The 18,947-nt window shown below is 36.8% G+C and overlaps 2 protein-coding genes across 2 annotated transcripts in view; both read right to left on the bottom strand.

The window, feature by feature from the left end:
- Positions 1 to 617: 617 nt before the first annotated feature.
- fam110a (family with sequence similarity 110 member A) lies at positions 618 to 10,166 on the bottom strand. The gene is made up of 3 exons (XM_056463068.1): positions 9,975 to 10,166; positions 9,782 to 9,831; positions 618 to 3,521 (listed from the first exon to the last, which is right to left on the bottom strand). Exon 3 carries the CDS (start codon positions 3,397 to 3,399, stop codon positions 2,164 to 2,166), a length of 1,236 nt encoding a protein of 411 aa, XP_056319043.1. The 5' UTR covers positions 3,400 to 3,521; positions 9,782 to 9,831; positions 9,975 to 10,166; the 3' UTR covers positions 618 to 2,163.
- An 8,698-nt stretch (positions 10,167 to 18,864) lies between these two features.
- The window catches only part of prickle3 (prickle homolog 3), a 72,306-nt gene continuing 72,223 nt past the window's right edge, over positions 18,865 to 18,947 (bottom strand). The window contains exon 11 of the mRNA XM_056463067.1: positions 18,865 to 18,947. This exon is cut by the window's right edge and continues 333 nt beyond it. Within this exon, the coding sequence (XP_056319042.1) occupies positions 18,865 to 18,947 (83 nt within the window).

The raw sequence follows: 18,947 nt of genomic DNA, 5'->3' as shown, positions 1-18,947 counted from the left end.
AAAGATCTGAGGCGACCAATTTCAATACAGAGACAAATGACAAATATTTACATATTTATTATCACATTAAACACGTGTTACAGTACATCTTAGTAACAACATTAGGTCTAGCTAAATAAACAAATACTATTGGGAAGACGGATATCTCTGAATGCATCGTTTTTTACTGGGATCTCTACCAATACTCTTGCCATTGTTGGCATCAGCCTGTCAAGTAACGCTGATAAAGCAGTGCTAATTTCGTCAATGAAAATGGCTCGACACAAACAGACTCTTGACAGGTCTGATGTGCCACTGAATGCGTGCACTAACCCCCTCATACACTGAATAACCTGCGCAATCCAGTATATTATAGGACAAAAAAAAGGGATGTAGCGCACGCAACCATAGTTGCAAGAGGACTGGTCAAGTTTGTGTAAACTATAGGCAATGGAATATTTCCATTAACACTGCTATAAAATAAACTCAGCTTAACTGTGAAAGCATGGTCAGTTTGTGGTCAAGGAATTACCACCAATATTTGACAGCAGATTCAACTGGACAATTCTAAAGCGTATGAATATGGTACACAATACTGAATGGGAGAAGCATAAATGACCTTTGAAAAACTTGTTTGATTTCAGTCTGAATAGTGGTTGATGTTAGTCGCTAGAGCTGGGATGACAAAAGTGTTTATAGATCGATTCTTAGATTGTCTCTGGAATCACTTCTGAGCTTAGTTTTTACAAGAGGTGGCGCTCTAGATGAGTTTTTAACAGCAGGTGGTGCTCTAGGCTCGTTTAGGAACAGCAGGTGGCGCTCTAGGCTGGTTTTTAACAGCAGATGGCGCTCTAGGCTAGTGTTTAAACAGCAGATGCTGCTCTATGCTATAGTTTTTAAACACCAGAAGACGCTCTAGGCTCGTTTTTAACAGCAGGTGGCGCTCTAGGCTAGTGTTTAAACAGCAGATGCTGCTCTGGGCTAGTTTTTTTAATAGGAGAAGGCGCTCTAGGCTATTGTTTAACAGCAGACGCCATTCTAGGCTAATGTTTAACAGCAGATGGCGCTCTAGGCTAGTGTTTAAACAGCAGAAGGCGCTCTAGGCTAGTGTTTAAACAGCAGAAGGCGCTCTAGGCTAGAATTTAAAAGAAGATGGCACTCTAGGCTAGAGTTTAAACAGCAGAAGGCGCTCTAGGCTAATGTTAACAGCAGATGGCGCTCTGAGCTAGTGTTTAAACAGCAGAAGGCACTCTAGGCTAGAATTTAAACAGCAGAACGTTCTCGAGGCTAGTGTAAACAGCAGATGGCGCTCCAGGCTAGTGTTAAAACAGCAGAAGGTGCTATCGGCTATTGTTTAACAGCAGATTGCATTCTAGGCTAGTTTTTACAGCAGATGGCACTCTAGGCTACTGTTTAAACAGCAGGTGGCACTCTAGGCTACTGTTTTAACAGGAGATGACACTCTAGGCTAGTTTTTTTTTAATAGCAGAAGGTACTCTAGGCTAGTTTTTTAACAGCAGAGGGCGCTCTAGGCTAATTTATTTTTTTAACCGCAGAAGGCACTCAAGGCTAGTTTTTTTAACAGCAGACGATACTCCAGGCTAGTTTTTTTAACCATAGAAGGCCCTCTAGGTTAGTGTTTACCAGAAGATGGCCCTCTGGGTTAGTGTTTCACAGAAGAAGGTGATCTAGTCTAGTGTCTCACAGCAGACGCCAGTGCTCTAGGCTAGCTACAGTAGATGGTGCTCTAGACTAGTTTTTACAGTAGAAGACTATAGGCTAGTTTTAACAGCAGATGGTGTTCTAGGCTAGTTTCTAATCATACACTCTTATTGACCCTGAAGAACAACACTCTTTTGATCATGTACTATTAGTTGTCAAATGTACTTGCATAACATCTTTTCCATGGGATTACTGTAAACAGCTAAATACGAACACATTCATTTAAAGATTTTCATTAAATCTTTATGTTTATTAATGACCATTTTATGTTCAACTGGTATATGTAAGAATTGGCAGAGTGTGGATGTTCATAAAGCATACAGTGCCATCTGGTGGTAAAAAAATAAGCACACACTCGATTCGAGAGAGAATTGCAATGTAGTCAGAAAATTTGATGCAGAATTATTTCTCGATTAGCCATACAGTGATTTACTGTCCCAGCCCCCAGTCTCTTGTCGCTTGTTACATACTGGCCACTTTGGGACTCTCTTTGGCTTGACGCATTCCATAAAGCCACTTGATCACTCGAGCGTTTCTCTCGATGACGGAAACACCATAAGCAGGACGGTCGTCTTTAGCAGCTTCTTCATCCTCATCTTCACCCTCAGCTGTGTGCTCGGATGCTGGAGCACTGGCGCTACGAAGACGAGAAACAGACACAATGTCAGAACCTGGTCTTGCAAGTTCATCAATATCTGACGGGTCGAGACCACAATAATTGAAGAAGCGTTCAAGTTCTGCCCCCGCTCTTGAAAAGCAGTCACTGACATCAGATTTTGAGCGCGTCAATGACGGACGCTTCCTGGAGCTTGTGGAGGAGTGACGAGTGAAGGCTGGAGACGGAGGGGACTGAGAGTCATTTTTGGCAAGTAATGAAGCAACAGCGGGTGGAGTAAGTGGAGTGGGAGATGATAATGGTTCTGTGTTTGTTTTTGTGGAGGAAGGTAGAGATGGAGAGTTAGAAGAAGGTGAGATTAGTGCAGGGCCATTTGGTGGCTTAACAGGTCCTCGGGTGACATTTGTAACATTATGGAGTCTTTTGAAATCGAATGTTTGCTGATTTGGTTGTGTGTACGGTCTGAGCAGGCGCAGGAGTTGTGTTGGGATTGTTTGTTGAGTCGCTGAGCGGTTCTGGATTGGTGGTCTACTAGGCATCCTCATTTGAGGCAACTGCGGCCTGACATCAACTCTCCGCACCGTCATTGTGGGAGTTTCCACTGCAGGCTTTCCCTGACTTGTTAAAATTGACCCAACAGAAGTGTCCTCCAGTGTTGCAGAGATGTTCTTCGATGGGTCTACATCATCTTGAGCTTTACTAGTGCCGTTGGCTTGTGAAGAAACTACTGGAATGTTGGTGGTATCGCTAACTCCATCAATCAGTTTGCAGAGATGCTCCATGTTAAGGGGTGGAGTCTCTGCCTTGACGGGTCTAGCAGGGATCTTTCTGGATGGCTGTTGAGCCGCATTCTGGCTGTTGCTGGAGGAAGAAATCACTGGCTGCTGCTTCTTCAAAGCCACCTGCTGGCTCTTGACGTATTTGGCCTTGTCTGCCTCCAAACGTTCCACTGCACTTGGTTTGCGTGTCCCAGGAGATGATTTGACCGGACCACCAAACTCTAGGTTGCGACTTGGTGTGCCAGGAGCTGGAGCCAGCCTTGTTATTCTCCTTAGAGAGGGCTGTAGAGTGTCAGTTGACATCCTTAAAAATGAAAAACTTGCTTGGTTTCTTTTTCTCGGCACTGGCTTGCTTGGAGGTAGATGAATGGACCAGTATGCTTTCGCATTAATGCAATGAACACACTGGGTTCATGTTTTGATACCTGCGGGAACAGAAATTTTCATGACAAACAGATCATTGTAAGACTGCTTCCTTTTCTAGGTACACCCACCTCAACAACTGGTTTTATAAAGCAGATTCTTACATTTGCTGTAGGAACTGTGTGTGTGTTGCTTGTCTGCGCAAGTCAGCAACCACAATACTAAGGCGTAGTTTGTGGGTGGTTGCCAGGGCATTGCAATGTGGTTGCTAAGGTATTGTGTTTTTATAATCTGGCCAAGTAGTTATGAGTAATAATTTACCTTTAATGGCCCAAGCCCACTCTAAAGTCTGTGTTGGGTTGTTTAGTCTGATGAAATGTCATGTTTTCCAGGTCCAAACACGCATTCACATTCCAAAACCCCAAAACAAAACTGCTAACATACTGTTTATTATTTATTTAAAGGGGTAGTTTACACAAAAAGTTATTATTTACTCATCCTGGTGCTGTTCTAATGCTGCTCATCCTTCTTTCTTTTTCATTTTTAAGATGCAAATATATATCAAAGAATGGTTTCATTTTTTTTTTCCCCAAACCCTATTGTACATCCCACTTGGGATACACTTCCCAAGTGGGATGTACAATAGAGTTTGGGGGAAAAAAAAAAAAAAATTTATAAACATCTGAATGTAGTTTTTATTCAGCAAAAATCCTGAACTTGATAGTTTGACTTTGTGAATGACTGTGGACTCATATGCGTCTATTAGTGAGGCAGTCCATGCTGACTTTACCAGAAAAACAACATAAATTGCGAAAAAAATTAAGATAAACAAAAATGTAACAAATTACAATCCAATTTTATCTGAGGTAAAAACCTGTTGTGTGTGTTGCAACTAGTGTTGTGATACTGGAATTCGATACTGAATTTTTAATAATGTCCATTTCTCGCTAACATTTGAGCACTGTTGAGCGCATTCTTAAACAGTACTATTTGCCACTGTGTTCACGTGCTCAACAGAAATGACTGTGATTGGCCGTGAAGGTCATCAGTTTATCAAACTCACTGCTGTTTACAGAGTGTAACCACAGATACAGGGACACTGGAGCGTTTTAAAGCTGCAAAGATCAGCTGGTTTGTCTATAAGCGGACATACGAGTGATCCTCATGGCCTTAAAACGCTCCAGTGTCCCTGTATCTTTGGTTACACTCAGTAAACAGCGTTGAGTTCGGTGAACGGATAACCTTCATGGCCAATCACAGTAAATTCTGTTGAGCACGTGAACATAATGGCAAATCAGCGCTGTTAAAGAACGTGCTCAACAGTGCTCAAATCTTAGCGGAAAAATTGATATTTATAAAATTTCAGTACCGATTGGTATCGAATTTCAGTATCGTGACAACACTAGATGCAGCAGCTAATAAAACAATAAAAAAGCAGTAACAACTGGATTAACCTGGATTAAATGAAGCTGTGGTCACACTGCACTTTTCTCCCCGTAGACTTCTATTAATACACGTGTGAATGCGTCAGACCTGAAATGCAAGTTCCTGCGACAAGTTTCGCAGTTTGCAGTGTTGGAGAGTTCAAGTTTGGTGAACTCTGACCTGTGAAATCGCATCACATGATTGCATGAGACCAATCGAAGATCAAAACATGACCTTAGACAGAAATTTAATACATGGACCAATCGCTTGCTTTTTTAATTGTCTACTCGTGTTGTTTAATCCTGCCCCTTTTCGCAGCACCGTACTATAGAATTTCGCATACTCAAACTCTAGTGACCGCAGCTTGATGACAAAATTTTCATGGTTGTTTAAACTACCCTTTAAAAGGTGTGTTTTAAGAGTTTTCATAACACGTTTAGATCATAGGTCTCAAACTCGATTCCTGGAGGGCCGCAGCTCTCCACTGTTTTGCTACAACCCTGAACAAACACAGCTAATCCAACTAATCAAGGTGTTCAAGATTACTAGAGACTATTAGGCAAGTGTGAGTAGGAGATGGTTGGAGCTAAACTATGCAGAACTGATTGAGACCATTGGTTTAGGTTGTATTGAATTGAAAAACCCTGAATCAGTAATCCTTATGTTAAGATTTAAGCAGATAAGAACTTTTTTTTTCACTAAATGAGGTCACGAGGAGTTATACAAGTAGTACCTTCATTAAAAACAATATATAACAAATAAAAAATATATCCGTTTTTGGATTCGATTATAAACCTTTCACAGCATGGCTCAGTAGTCAAACTGACTGGACAGTTGAATTGCTTTTGTCACTTATGGTTATATCCATTCAAAGCTTAAATTTGGATCACAAAATCACCACAAAACTATATATTGCGTCATGAAAATCCTGACTCCATACATGGCTAACGTCCTATCTCTTCAACAAGCTGCAAATTGGAGTTCTCACTCATGTCTGTAGCACCAACTGTATAAGACTGAATGAAATACTCATGCTCAAGGGTTTGTTCAAATCCTCAACCCAGAGTGATCGTAACAGAAATACTTCCTTTAGCAAACACTACTAATGAGCTATTTAGTCTGTTGATGTGTATTCAAGAATAGCCTGAAACCATTATGAAGCCTTTCTCAGAAGACTCCATTAGCAGTGGCTAAAAGGATACCAGTATCATCTTGAACATTAATGAAAAACAAAACAAAATACACTCTCTTAGTGTGTGTTTGCATATGTACACTTGTTCTCTTAGTTTAGACTGGAAAAACAAAACATTTTTAATCATGTGGTGGTAGTTTTATCACCTGATATCTGATGTTTCATCTGTTTAGCTGTGCCTTTACTGAATGAGCACTGTGCTACGTCTACTTTCTTTCATTTTTAATTCCTTTTAAAACCTGTTTTAACACATTTTAATCTGTTTTTAATCGTTTCTACTCTTTGTTTTTATTCTTTTGTTTCTTTTATTGAGGTTTATGTAAAGCACTTTGAATTAACATTGTGTATGAAATGTGCAATATAAATATACTTGCCTTGCCTAATGAAGTGCTTATAAAATACATAAAGGTAATAAACAAGTGCAATTGATGAATTAAATAGCATCAACCCAACTGAGAATAAAAGTGACAAACTAAAAGTCATTTCTATAGAATGACCCATTAACTGAACCAGGTATACACACCCTTGACTGATTTTATTTCCCCTGAATATGTAATTGAATACTGCCTAATGTTACTGTAAAACACACTGAAAACTATTTCAATGCTCCATTCATCAAATCAGCATCGCACAATGAAAACATTTATCTGGGACCGTGACACTTTTTACATGCTCACCCAGGAATGTGACCTCCGGTGGAAAGTAACACTGAAGTCACTGGTTAACCCAAGGGACTTTCTAAATGCATCACACGGGATATTTACCCTTTAGTTGTGTTAATAAATGACACCAGTCCTTCTTTTACCATATAACTGAAGACACTTTCACTTAGGCTCAGGAAATGTACATACCAGCTCACATTCCTTCAACATGTAGCCTGCGCTCCACCTCAGGTTAAAGTGCAAATTTCCTGTCTTTTATGATCTGTACATTGGTATTACACTTGTTCATACTCTTCTCTCCTGTTGACTTATGGATCAAAAATGACTCATGCACCATTTTAACAGCAGAAAAACAAAATTTTTTTCCATCTTGAAATTTGATGACTTTTTTTTTTTAAATAACCCAAACATTATAATAAAAATTAATCATTTCCTATTTTTATGAAGGCTGTACATATTTATGGAAAAATTGTTGTCCTTTGCGACAATTTTGACAGAGTTAAGTTAGCAAGTAAGTTATTTTCGCACATTCAGACTTTCTCCTTAATAAACTCTCCTTTGTAAACTCTACATAGTGAAATCACATTAGCAGCCAATGACTATCAAAGTAGCACAACATTGTTTACAGTCAATTAAATCGTGCTTATGTTGTTTTGAAGTCATACTTGCATGCAATTTTAGACTGAATATTCAAAGTATAGCATGATAAACAATATACGGACCGTGTCACAAGTTGCCACTGTTAAAAAAGAAAATGAACCAATGTGTGAATATAAAACCAACTTTACCTCAATAACTATATAGGCAACGTCTCACAAGTTGTCACTTTAAAAAAAAATTAACGAATGTGTGAATATAAAACTAACCTTACCCCAACAGCAATATACAGACAATGTCAGAAGTCGTCACCGTTCAAAAATGAACAAATGTGCGAATATAAAACTAAATTTACCTCAATACCAATACAGGGATAGTGTCAAAAAAGTCAATGTTCAAAAATTAATAAATGTGTGAATATAAAACCAACTTTACCTCAATAAATATACATGTAATGCTTTACAAGTTGTCACTGTTCAAATATGAATGAGCGAATATAAAACCAACTTTACCTCAATAACAATAAAGAGACAATGTCACAAGTTGTCAAAATTTTAAAAAATGAGCGAATATTAAACCAACTTTACCTCAATAACAATATAAGGAATGTCTCACAAGTTGTCAATGTTAAAAAATAAATAAACGTTCAAATATAAAACCAACTTGATTCAATAACAATAGAGACTGTGTGACAAGCTGTCGATGTTAAAAACTGAACATGTGTGAATATAAAACCAACTTTACTTCAATAACTATATAGGGACTGTATCACAAGTTGTCACTATTAAAATAAAAATGAACAATTGTACGAATAATAACTAACTTTACCTCAGTAACAATATAGGGACAATGTCACAAGTTGTCACTATTTCAAAAAAATGAACAAATGCGCGAATATTAAACCAACTTTACCTCAATAACAATACAATGAACGTCTCACAAGTTGTCAATGTTAAAAAATGAATAAATGTTTGAATATAAAACCAACTTAATTCAATAACAATATCTGGAGCGTGTCACAAGTTGTCACTATTTTTAAAAAAAAATGAACGAATGTGTGAATATAAAACTAACTTTACCTCAATAAGAATGTCACAAGTTGTCACTGTTCAAAAATGAACAAATTATGCAAATATAAATCCAACTTTACCTAAATAACTATATAAAGACAGTTTCACAAATTGTCACCGTTAAAAATGCAAATGAATGTCATAAGTTGACACTGTTCAAATATAAACAAATGTGCGAATATAAAACCAATTATGCCTCAATAACAATATAGGGAACATCTCACAAGTTCTCTGTTAAGATAATGAATGAATGTTTGAATAATACTTAACTCAATAATAATATAGGGACAGCATCACAAGTTGTCACTGTTCAAAAATGAAAGAATGCACAAATGTAAAACTAACTTTACCTCAATAACAATACAGGGAGCGTGTTACAAGTTATCTATATTAAAAAAATAATGAATGTGCGAATATAAAACCAATAACTATATAGGGGCCGTCTCAAGTTGTCAATGCTTATATATAAAAAAAACAACAACGAATATGCGAATATAAAACCTACTTTACCTCTATAACTGTATAGGTAATGTCTCAAATTTGTCACAAGTTGTTACTGTTCAAAAATGAACAAATGTGCTAATATTAAACTAACTTTACCTCAATAAGAATATATGTCACAAGTTGTCACTGTTCAAAAATGAAAATGTGTGAATATAAAACCAACTTTACCTCAATAACTATATAGGGACTGTATCACAAGTTGTCACTATTAAAAAAAATGAACAAATGCGTGAATATTAAACCAACTTAACTCAATTACAATATAGGGATAACGTCACAAGTTGTCACTGTTAATTAAAATTAATTAATGTTCTTATATAAAACCAACTTTACCTCAATAATTTTAAACACAAAAACTACTCCAACACACATTAAGGCCTACTATCTTACTAAAACGTTTACACTTGTGCAGGTACTTTTAGCATTTGAAAATATAGATTTTACTTTAGTCAAAAACGAGAATTGCCCACTGAGTAAACATTGATGGAAAACCTCCACACTGATGAGGGAAAACCTAAACATTCACAGTTTGTGACGAAGATTAGGTGGTTTCTTTATACAAAATCCAAATTTAAGTATTGAATTTAATTTTAGCTGCTTTATGTAGAGGTTTATTGAAGGCGGGTAATTTTTAGATACAAATGAAGAATGCATAGCAAAATCTAAGACAACATGGAGGATTAATCCATCAAAAAATAAATCAATCGATCTTCCTGGCCTCACTCTTCTTTTTTTCAATAGCATTTCTGCCAGTTTTAGAAACAAACTAAACACTCTTATACGTTAAGATATAAAGCAAATATGAATTCAACCCCTTGAGGCATGAGAAAAATTCAGGTCAGCGAATAAATGGGACACAAGATTTGACTTACAGATTGTCGGGACGGGGCACAACATGTCTCTACATGATCCTGGATTATGTCTAGAATCACAACAACAGTTATGAGGAATTAGAATGAGAAACAGACAGACAACAGAGTGAAGAAAGTGTATAAGCAACGTTGTTTGAAGATATAGACTGCACTGAAACACCAATTAAACACACACACGCAGCCAAACACCTACCTGTGTCTCCTCAGAAACGCCACAGCACTGGATTCCTCTGAAGTTTAGTGAGTCCGAATATAACCTGTAACGTCTGTATTCTTTTAAAAATGTCTGACAACAGTAAAGCACAGGACAGATGGTGGACGCGTGTGTTTGTATTTTAAGAAGAAAGTAAAACTTGCCTGACCGGTTTGACTCTCTCCTCACACACACTCCTCCTGCCTTTTTTCTTGCTCCATCCAATCAGAAACTCATTACAGAAGCAGGAAGTGTGTGCCGTGTGAGCCAACCCAACTGATAACATACACACAAAACTTTTTCCTTGAGAACATTCTCGTGCCACCTTTTGTCTGCTATGAAGGTAAATCAGTTGCAAAACTCGAGAGCTTGCAAATGTAAATGTGAGCACTTGTGATAATAATATTTGTATGTGTATGTTGAAATGTACACTCACAGCTCTGATGTGAACAGCTGAATCCCTCGATTTGCACACACACACAACAATCCACACACTTGTGTTTTGAATTGGAAGTTGCAGATTAATAGTTGTGTATTTGTAAAATGTCATTCACAAATACAAAATGACAGACACACGTGTGCACGGCAAATTTGATTGCATCTTTGCTCTACAACCACAGGTCGGCACTCACAACCTCTCAGATTCGTCAGTACAACTACAAATCTCCCGCGCTCTGACTTTTGCTACACATCTCCCGCCATCTCTGTAGCAGAACTCATCTGTGCACTTGCAAATGCAGATGCGCGAGCAGCGCGGGGCGGGGGAGGGGCGGGGCAGGTGTAAAGCTGTTTGATTGGCTGATACCTGACCAATGAACAATGCCAGCAGCCAACAGGACTGAGGTGCAAAAGAATCATTTCCCACGATTATTTTATTATTTAGGGTTTATTTCAATTCTTTTCTGAAGAGATTCTTGTTAAAAATCATTAATCTGCGGAAATGTACATACCAGTAAAAGAGCAGCAAAGCCAGTTTATTGGCTAGAGCCAGCCAATGAGATGGGGCGACACAGGGCAGCTCACGTTGTTGGAGGCCTCGAGCAATCAGAGGGTAAGTTATGATTTTTAATAATCATCTATATGTTCAATACTGTTAGCTAAGCTAAGGACTATGCTAGGTGCTTCTCTAGTTTGTTTTTTATATAAGAAACAGTTATGAGTTATGTAGGAGTTGCTTTCAATCATGTTATATGGTTCTAAAAAAATTCGATTCAACCCACATGAAATAAGAAGTTGTAATAGTATTTATAGTAAATAATATTACATTTTTGAACCATACTAACTATAGTAAACTGTATTATACTGTATATATTGCAGTATCTGCAACTTTGTTAATGAATGCAACAGCACACTAGTATAAACTAGCATGAACTTTAATAAATTGAAGTATATTCACACACACACACACACACACACACACACACACACACACACACACACACACACACGAACACACACACTCACACACATTAATAGCAATTAAAAATAACACTAGGCGTTTCAGTTTCTCACAGATCATACCGGTTTTTGTTATAATAACCTGCATCATATCTGTCTATCCATCTATCTATTTACATGTTTGTGTAGTGTGTCCTTTATATCACTTTTTTAATTATGAACGTTACTAACTATAGGTTATTTTCAGTTTCCTGTAAGGATGGAGTGACAGGAGAGATCAGCCTGTTTCAAGTCGATGACTAACTCAGAGAAGCTGCATAGCTTGAATAGGATGTTATTTATGCTAAAGATGACATGATGATCTAGCTCATCTACAAACACTTCAAAATGATTCAGATCATTTAAGAGGAAGCCGACCATTTATTTTCTCTTTTTACCTGCCAAGATGACTACAGATTTGAACAAAACACACACTCACCCACACACACACAACTTTTATTTTGATAATTGTTTATTGTAGTATTTTTACACTTTACTGTAAGGCAGGGGTGTCAAACTCACTTCCTGGAGGGCCGTAACCCTGCATGTTTTTAGTTTCAACCCTGCTTCTACACACTTAAGTGAAAGTTTCAAACAAACCTGAAGGACTCAATTAGTTTGATCAGGTGTGTTTAATTAGGGTTAGAACTAAACTTTGTATAGCTGCAGCCCTCCAGGAACTGAGTTTGACACCTGTGCTGTAAGGGAAATGTTTAACATTAATTTGTCAAATAAAATTTTCAGTGCAAACGTCTAGTTACTTGTATTTAAATATTTCAGGGTTTTTCCTTGTTCATAATGAGATGGAGGTGGTAAATCCAACTTCATCATTACCCATCAAATGTTATCTCCTCTTTAATCCTTTGCTCAAGCCTTTACTAATGGTCAGAATGCAAGCCATTGTGTAAAGCTGGTTGATGCTCGCTGTAATAGAGAGAGATGATGACTGTTCAGCTTATGTTGCTTAACCCTGCAGATGAGATGCTCAAAGTGGACCCTCAGCCGAGCGATGGACACTGTCTCCCTCACCTAGTTGCTCTTCCTTTGAACACACATATCATGTTGAAGGATGCAAGTTGTGGACCTAAATCAGATGTAATGCATGTAGATGTATAAATCAGAAAGAAATGAAACTGCTTTAAAATGTATTAGGTTTTACATATAAATTCGTGTTCTTAACAGATTTGTTTCAACTTGATATTTGCATAATAAATGACATTAGAATGTTTAGTTTTAAACAGATAGCTATATTTCAATTTTATCAAATTTAAGCTATATATATATGTTATTTTTTGAAGTATACTTCAATTTATTAAAGTTCATGCTAGTTTATACTAGTGTGCTGTTGCATTCATTAACAAAGTTGCAGATACTGCAATATATACAGTATAATACAGTTTACTATAGTTAGTATGGTTCAAAAATGTAATATTATTTACTATAAATACTATTACAACTTCTTATTTCATGTGGGTTGAATCGAATTTTTTTAGAACCATATAACATGATTGAAAGCAACTCCTACATAACTCATAACTGTTTCTTATATAAAAAACAAACTAGAGAAGCACCTAGCATAGTCCTTAGCTTAGCTAACAGTATTGAACATATAGATGATTATTAAAAATCATAACTTACCCTCTGATTGCTCGAGGCCTCCAACAACGTGAGCTGCCCTGTGTCGCCCCATCTCATTGGCTGGCTCTAGCCAATAAACTGGCTTTGCTGCTCCTTTACTGGTATGTACATTTCCGCAGATTAATGATTTTTAACAAGAATCTCTTCAGAAAAGAATTGAAATAAACCCTAAATAATAAAATAATCGTGGGAAATGATTCTTTTGCACCTCAGTCCTGTTGGCTGCTGGCATTGTTCATTGGTCAGGCATCAGCCAATCAAACAGCTTTACACCTGCCCCGCCCCGCGCTGCTCGCGCATCTGCATTTGCAAGTGCACAGATGAGTTCTGCTACAGAGATGGCGGGAGATGTGTAGCAAAAGTCAGAGCGCGGGAGATTTGTAGTTGTACTGACGAATCTGAGAGGTTGTGAGTGCCGACCTGTGGTTGTAGAGCAAAGATGCAATCAAATTTGCCGTGCACACGTGTGTCTGTCATTTTGTATTTGTGAATGACATTTTACAAATACACAACTATTAATCTGCAACTTCCAATTCAAAACACAAGTGTGTGGATTGTTGTGTGTGTGTGCAAATCGAGGGATTCAGCTGTTCACATCAGAGCTGTGAGTGTACATTTCAACATACACATACAAATATTATTATCACAAGTGCTCACATTTACATTTGCAAGCTCTCGAGTTTTGCAACTGATTTACCTTCATAGTCTGCAGTCGTCAAGTGCTGTTGGACTCATAAGGAAAAGAAACTTTGAGGCCGTTTCACATCAAATGATTTGCTACTTATTTATTGTTATAAGACAACGTTATACTTAAACTTTGATTCAAATTCTAACCTGTTTATTTTGCCATTATTTATTAATTTGTTTACTAAAACGAGAAGTAGAATAATAAAATCAGCCAATGTGGGGGAAAAAGACAATGCTGTTTCTTTATATCATTAAAAAATAAACTGTATACATAATCATTAATATTTATTTTATTAATATTCGTTTATAAATATTAAATTATATGAATGTATATAATTATATTTATTATATTCATTACTATTAATTTATATATATATATATATATATATATATATATATATATATATATATATATATATATATATATATATATATATAATGTTTATGAAAGATTTTATAAATAAGGTAAATCTATTCATTTCTTCATGAGATTAAACACTGTTTAACCATTCATATTTATTTTATGCATATTCATATTTATCCATTTCTGTACATAATTAAAACAAATAAAATGTAGTATATTTGGCTATTTAACTTTATTAACCCAATGCATCCATAAATGTGTGAATCTTGTTACGTTTTATTAAAAAAAAAAAAAAAAAACTTAACCACTTTTATACTTTTTTTATTTATATAAATACGTCCAACCTTGAGGCAGATGGGCTACAGCAGCACAGGACCACACCGGGTGCCACTCCTGTCAGCTAGGACAGGATACACACACACACACACACACACACAGGTCACTTTATTAGGTTACACCTTACTAGTACCAGGTTAGACATACCTTTTGCCTTCAAAACTGCCTTAATCCTTCATGGCATAGACTCAACAAGATACTGGAAATATTCCTCAGAGATTTCGGTCCATATTGACATGATCGAATCACGCAGTTGCTGCAGATTTGTTGGCTGCACATCTATGATGCGAATCTCTCGTTCCACCACATCCCAATGGTGCTCTATTGGATTGAGCTCTGGTGACTGTGAAGGCCGTTTGAGTACAGTGAACTCATTGTCATGTTCAAGAAACCAGTCTGAGATGATTTGCGCTTTATGACATGATGGGTACACTGTGGTCATAAAAGGGATGGATCCATGCTTTCATGGTGTTGACGCTAAATTCTGACCCGACCATCCGAATGTCGCAGCAGAAATGGAGACTCATCAGACCAGACAACGTTTTTCCAATCTTCTATTGTCCAAATTTGGTGAGCCTGTGTGAATTGTAGCTTCAGTTTCCTGTTCTTGGCTGACAGGAGTGGCACCTGTCTTCTGCTGCTGTAGCCCATCCGCCACAAGGTTGGATGTGTTGTGCGTTCACAGATGCTCTTCTGCAGATCTCGGTTGTAACGAGTGGTTGTTTGAGTTACTGTTGCCTTTCTATCAGCTCGAACCAGTCTGGCCATTCTCCTCTGACCTCGCTCATTGGATATTTTCTGTTTTTCAGACCATTCTCTGTTAGACCATTCTCTTGAGATGGTTGTGCGTGAAAGTCCCAGCAGATTAGCAGTTTCTGAAATACTCAGACCAGCCCGTCTGGCACATGCCACGGTCAAAGTCACTTAAATCACTTTTCTTTCCCATTCTGATGCTCGGTTTGAACTGCAACAGATTGTCTTGACCATGTTGCTGCCATGTGATTGGCTGTTTAGAAATTTGCGTTAACGAGCAGTTGATAGCTGTACCTAATAAAGTGGCCGGTGAGTAATTGATTTGTTAAAAAGCTTAATAACAACAAGAAAGAAGAGCAACAATTAGGTTCAAGTGTTTTATTTTTTCCCATTTAAAAAGAAAACTTTTTAAAAGTTTCTAAATTATATTAAGCCAGAAAGCATCTCGAGGAGAATATAAAACCATCACCTTGTTTATAAAAATACAATTCTAGCATACAATCGTTTGATCTCTATTGTGTAAAACACACAGTGAAGTCGTGTGTCTTTTTTAAGCTCTCATTTACACATAGAGAGGTTTCACGTGTCAATATTTACATATAATACAGTCAATGAGGATGATATTTTCTTTCCCACATTGTTACGAGACGGCCTGCAGTTTTGACTAAATGCGATAACACAACAACACTGTATTTGCATGTCAAAAAGTTTCACTTCTTGAACATTTAACAAGTGCAAATTACACAGTCCTTTCAAAACAAGTCCAACGAGCAACAGCTTTTCACGTGTTAAAGTAGTCTGGTTTAGACTTAGCACTTAAAATGGTATCTTGTACTATGGCTTTATATGGGATTTGGGTTTTTGTGGGTTAAATAAAATTAAAAGTGATTTGAAACGGGCTCTGCCGAATAACTGGAACGATCTTTACTCACATATTGAATATAGGATGAATGTTTTGTCAAAATGTACAATATTTACTGTACTAGGAACAGCATCCCAATCAAAACTGAATTCTGTGATCTTGTTTTCAATATTTCGCCAAAAACATCTGTTGATACGAACCTGGAATATTCACGAATATAAGAATCCCAGACTGACTTTCATCTCTTAAGAGTGCAACAGTAATTAAACCTCCCATTCATTTTCTCCACAGCGAATTAGATTTTTAACAATAACTGATTCCCTTTAAAGGGATAGTTCTCCCAAAAATAAAACCTTTCAAACCTTTACAAGTTCCTTTCTTCTGCTGAACACAGAAGATGATATTTTGAAGAAAGCAAAATGCTTGTAACCATTGACTTCCATCGGAAAAATAAATAGTATGGAAGTCAATGGTTACAGGTTATCAGTATTTTTCAAAATATCTTCTTTTGTGTTCAACAGAAGAAAGAACTACATAAAGATGAGTAATGATGACAGAATTTAGATTTTTGGGTGAACTATCCCTTTAAAAACAGACATGTGAGCGATGAGCTTGTTAATCATGTTTAATAGCGCAGAAAACTACATTACCCATGATGCTGTACAGACAATCCACCAATCAGAAAACTTGATCGAGCAAAATGTGCTGCTAAGTAACTGAGACTTTTATTTTAGTATGTTGATGTACTTCCAATTAAAACAAAATATTGGGTAGGGGGCGGGAATTTCTTTTTGCGTATCATCCCATCATAGCAAATGAATGGTAAGAGGGGTGTGGTTAATGCCAAACTCAAATCTTCTGAAGATTTGTCCTACCTTGTCAAATTACCTCCCATTCAATAAGTAGGTAGCACATTTTGATGATACGATAGGCTACCTATCAGATTGTAGATTATCAGACAGTGTAAATTCTAATGTGGAGTAGTGTGATATGAAGCTGTAATATCACCCTAACCTACCTAATCCCTAACCTTAACCTCAGAACCATTCAAATAGTGTTGGTAGCATATTCTGATGGGTAGGATCAAATGTGAGGACACCGGCCCTCCAAATGCAGAAGCAAACTTTTTTTTCAGTGGATAAACTCGCACAGATTAATTGTACACCGTATACAGAGAATAACAATGTGCGCTAGCAAAATAAACATTGTACAGTTTGATTTCTCACAGACTTTAAGTGCTGGGTCAACACAGCACTTTCATTGAGCTGTTTTTATGCAGTGGTCTGAGATTTTTTCATGCAGGATATTTGTTAAACATAATATGTAAAATGAAATGACAGTTAAATCTACATCTTTCGCATACATTTAGAAACAGAAGTTCTACTTTTTGCATTAGAAATGTTCCTCGGCTCAATTAATAATGATAATAATAATAATAATAATGCCAGCACCCGGATCTTGAAAGTGATATTAGATAATATTTCATCACCTCTATAAAAAAATACTGGTAGACAGATGCACAGACGGTAAGATAGAGTCTATTTTTATCATACAAAATATAACTCATAAACTTTGTTGTTGACAGAGCAGCTTGTTGGTCCAGAGAGTTGTAATGTGAGACTCTGAGTCTTCATCTCCAGGTTTTAACAGTCATTCCCACACATACAGCCAAACCAAAAAATATTCAGACACTAGATATTATATATTTATTTTCTCTAGTGGGTGTAGGACACTGTATTTTGCCATCCTCACTTATATAAATGAACTAAAGTAAACTGTGACAGTAGCTTAGCTTATCTTAGCATAGGTCATTAAATCGGATTAGATCATTAGCATCAAGTTCAAAAACGACCAATGCGTTTCTATAAAATCAAATTTAAAGCTTGACTCTTCTGACTGACATTATGCAGTGCTTTGAAAATAGTCCCCAGATGGGTAACTGCCAACGTGACCTAGCTTTTATATTCGTGAATTCAGACTGCAGAGTCGCGCATTTCTAATTAGGTCGTAACTTCATTCAGCTCCCTTTTAGCCAAAGACGTCTGCAGTTGGCATTAAAGCAGTGTGGTGTACGGTAAAAGTTAAGTTTTCTATTTTTGGACTTGAATTTTGCATCCTATCGCAAAACACAACATGTTTATTATTGCAGCCTGTCTTTTTTGTAAGCGGGGACCCGTGTGACGTCATGCGAGACGTAGGTTGGTAATTGGTCTATAGAGTTTAATGACAGAACTTTGTATTTATGTGACATTAGTAAGATTAATTTATTTTACTACCATTTTATGAATTATAGTGAATAAAGTGTGATAATACAAATCAAATCATGTAGTGACCATGTGTAAATTAAGTTTTAAATCTTCGCTTTAGTAATTTACATTAAGTCAATTCATGCGTGAAGAGGCGAATTACCATCGCACGGTGCAAATGACACAGAATTCACCTCAATCGCCTTTACTGAGCAAGTTCATATGACTTAACTCAAACTGAAAATATGTGCGAGGTGAAAAACATCCCGTGAGGAAACCAGAGCAAGTGATATTGTGTTCTGTGTGAACCCAGCATTAGAGTTTCATGACAGAACTTTGTATTTATCTGACTTTATTAAGATGAATTTGTTTCACCTGATTGATGGAGTTCAATTTTTAACCATTACTGATACCTTTTAAAGGGATAGTTCACTCAAAAATAAAAATTTAACTAATTTAAAGGATAAATTTGTTTTACTAACATTTCCTTGACTATAAAGTGTGATAATATGAGAACTGAAGTGAATGTTATCTGAATGAATTTTGGTTTGACTGTACGTCTCGGTCTCAGGACAGTATGCAGTTCTTGTCCTTGTCTTTTTGGCCGAGACTCTGCGTCCTCCTCCTCCTCCTGAAGCTTCCTCTCCGGC

This window comes from Danio aesculapii, chromosome 8 (genome assembly GCF_903798145.1).
Source record: "Danio aesculapii chromosome 8, fDanAes4.1, whole genome shotgun sequence".
In the NCBI taxonomy this organism is placed as follows: domain Eukaryota; kingdom Metazoa; phylum Chordata; class Actinopteri; order Cypriniformes; family Danionidae; genus Danio; species Danio aesculapii.
This window is presented reverse-complemented; position numbering and strand designations above follow the sequence as displayed.

Excerpts from the sequence above, each read along its gene's own strand:
- fam110a (XM_056463068.1), bottom strand. The coding sequence starts at position 3,399 with ATGTCAACTGACACTCTACAGCCCTCTCTAAGGAGAATAACAAGGCTG.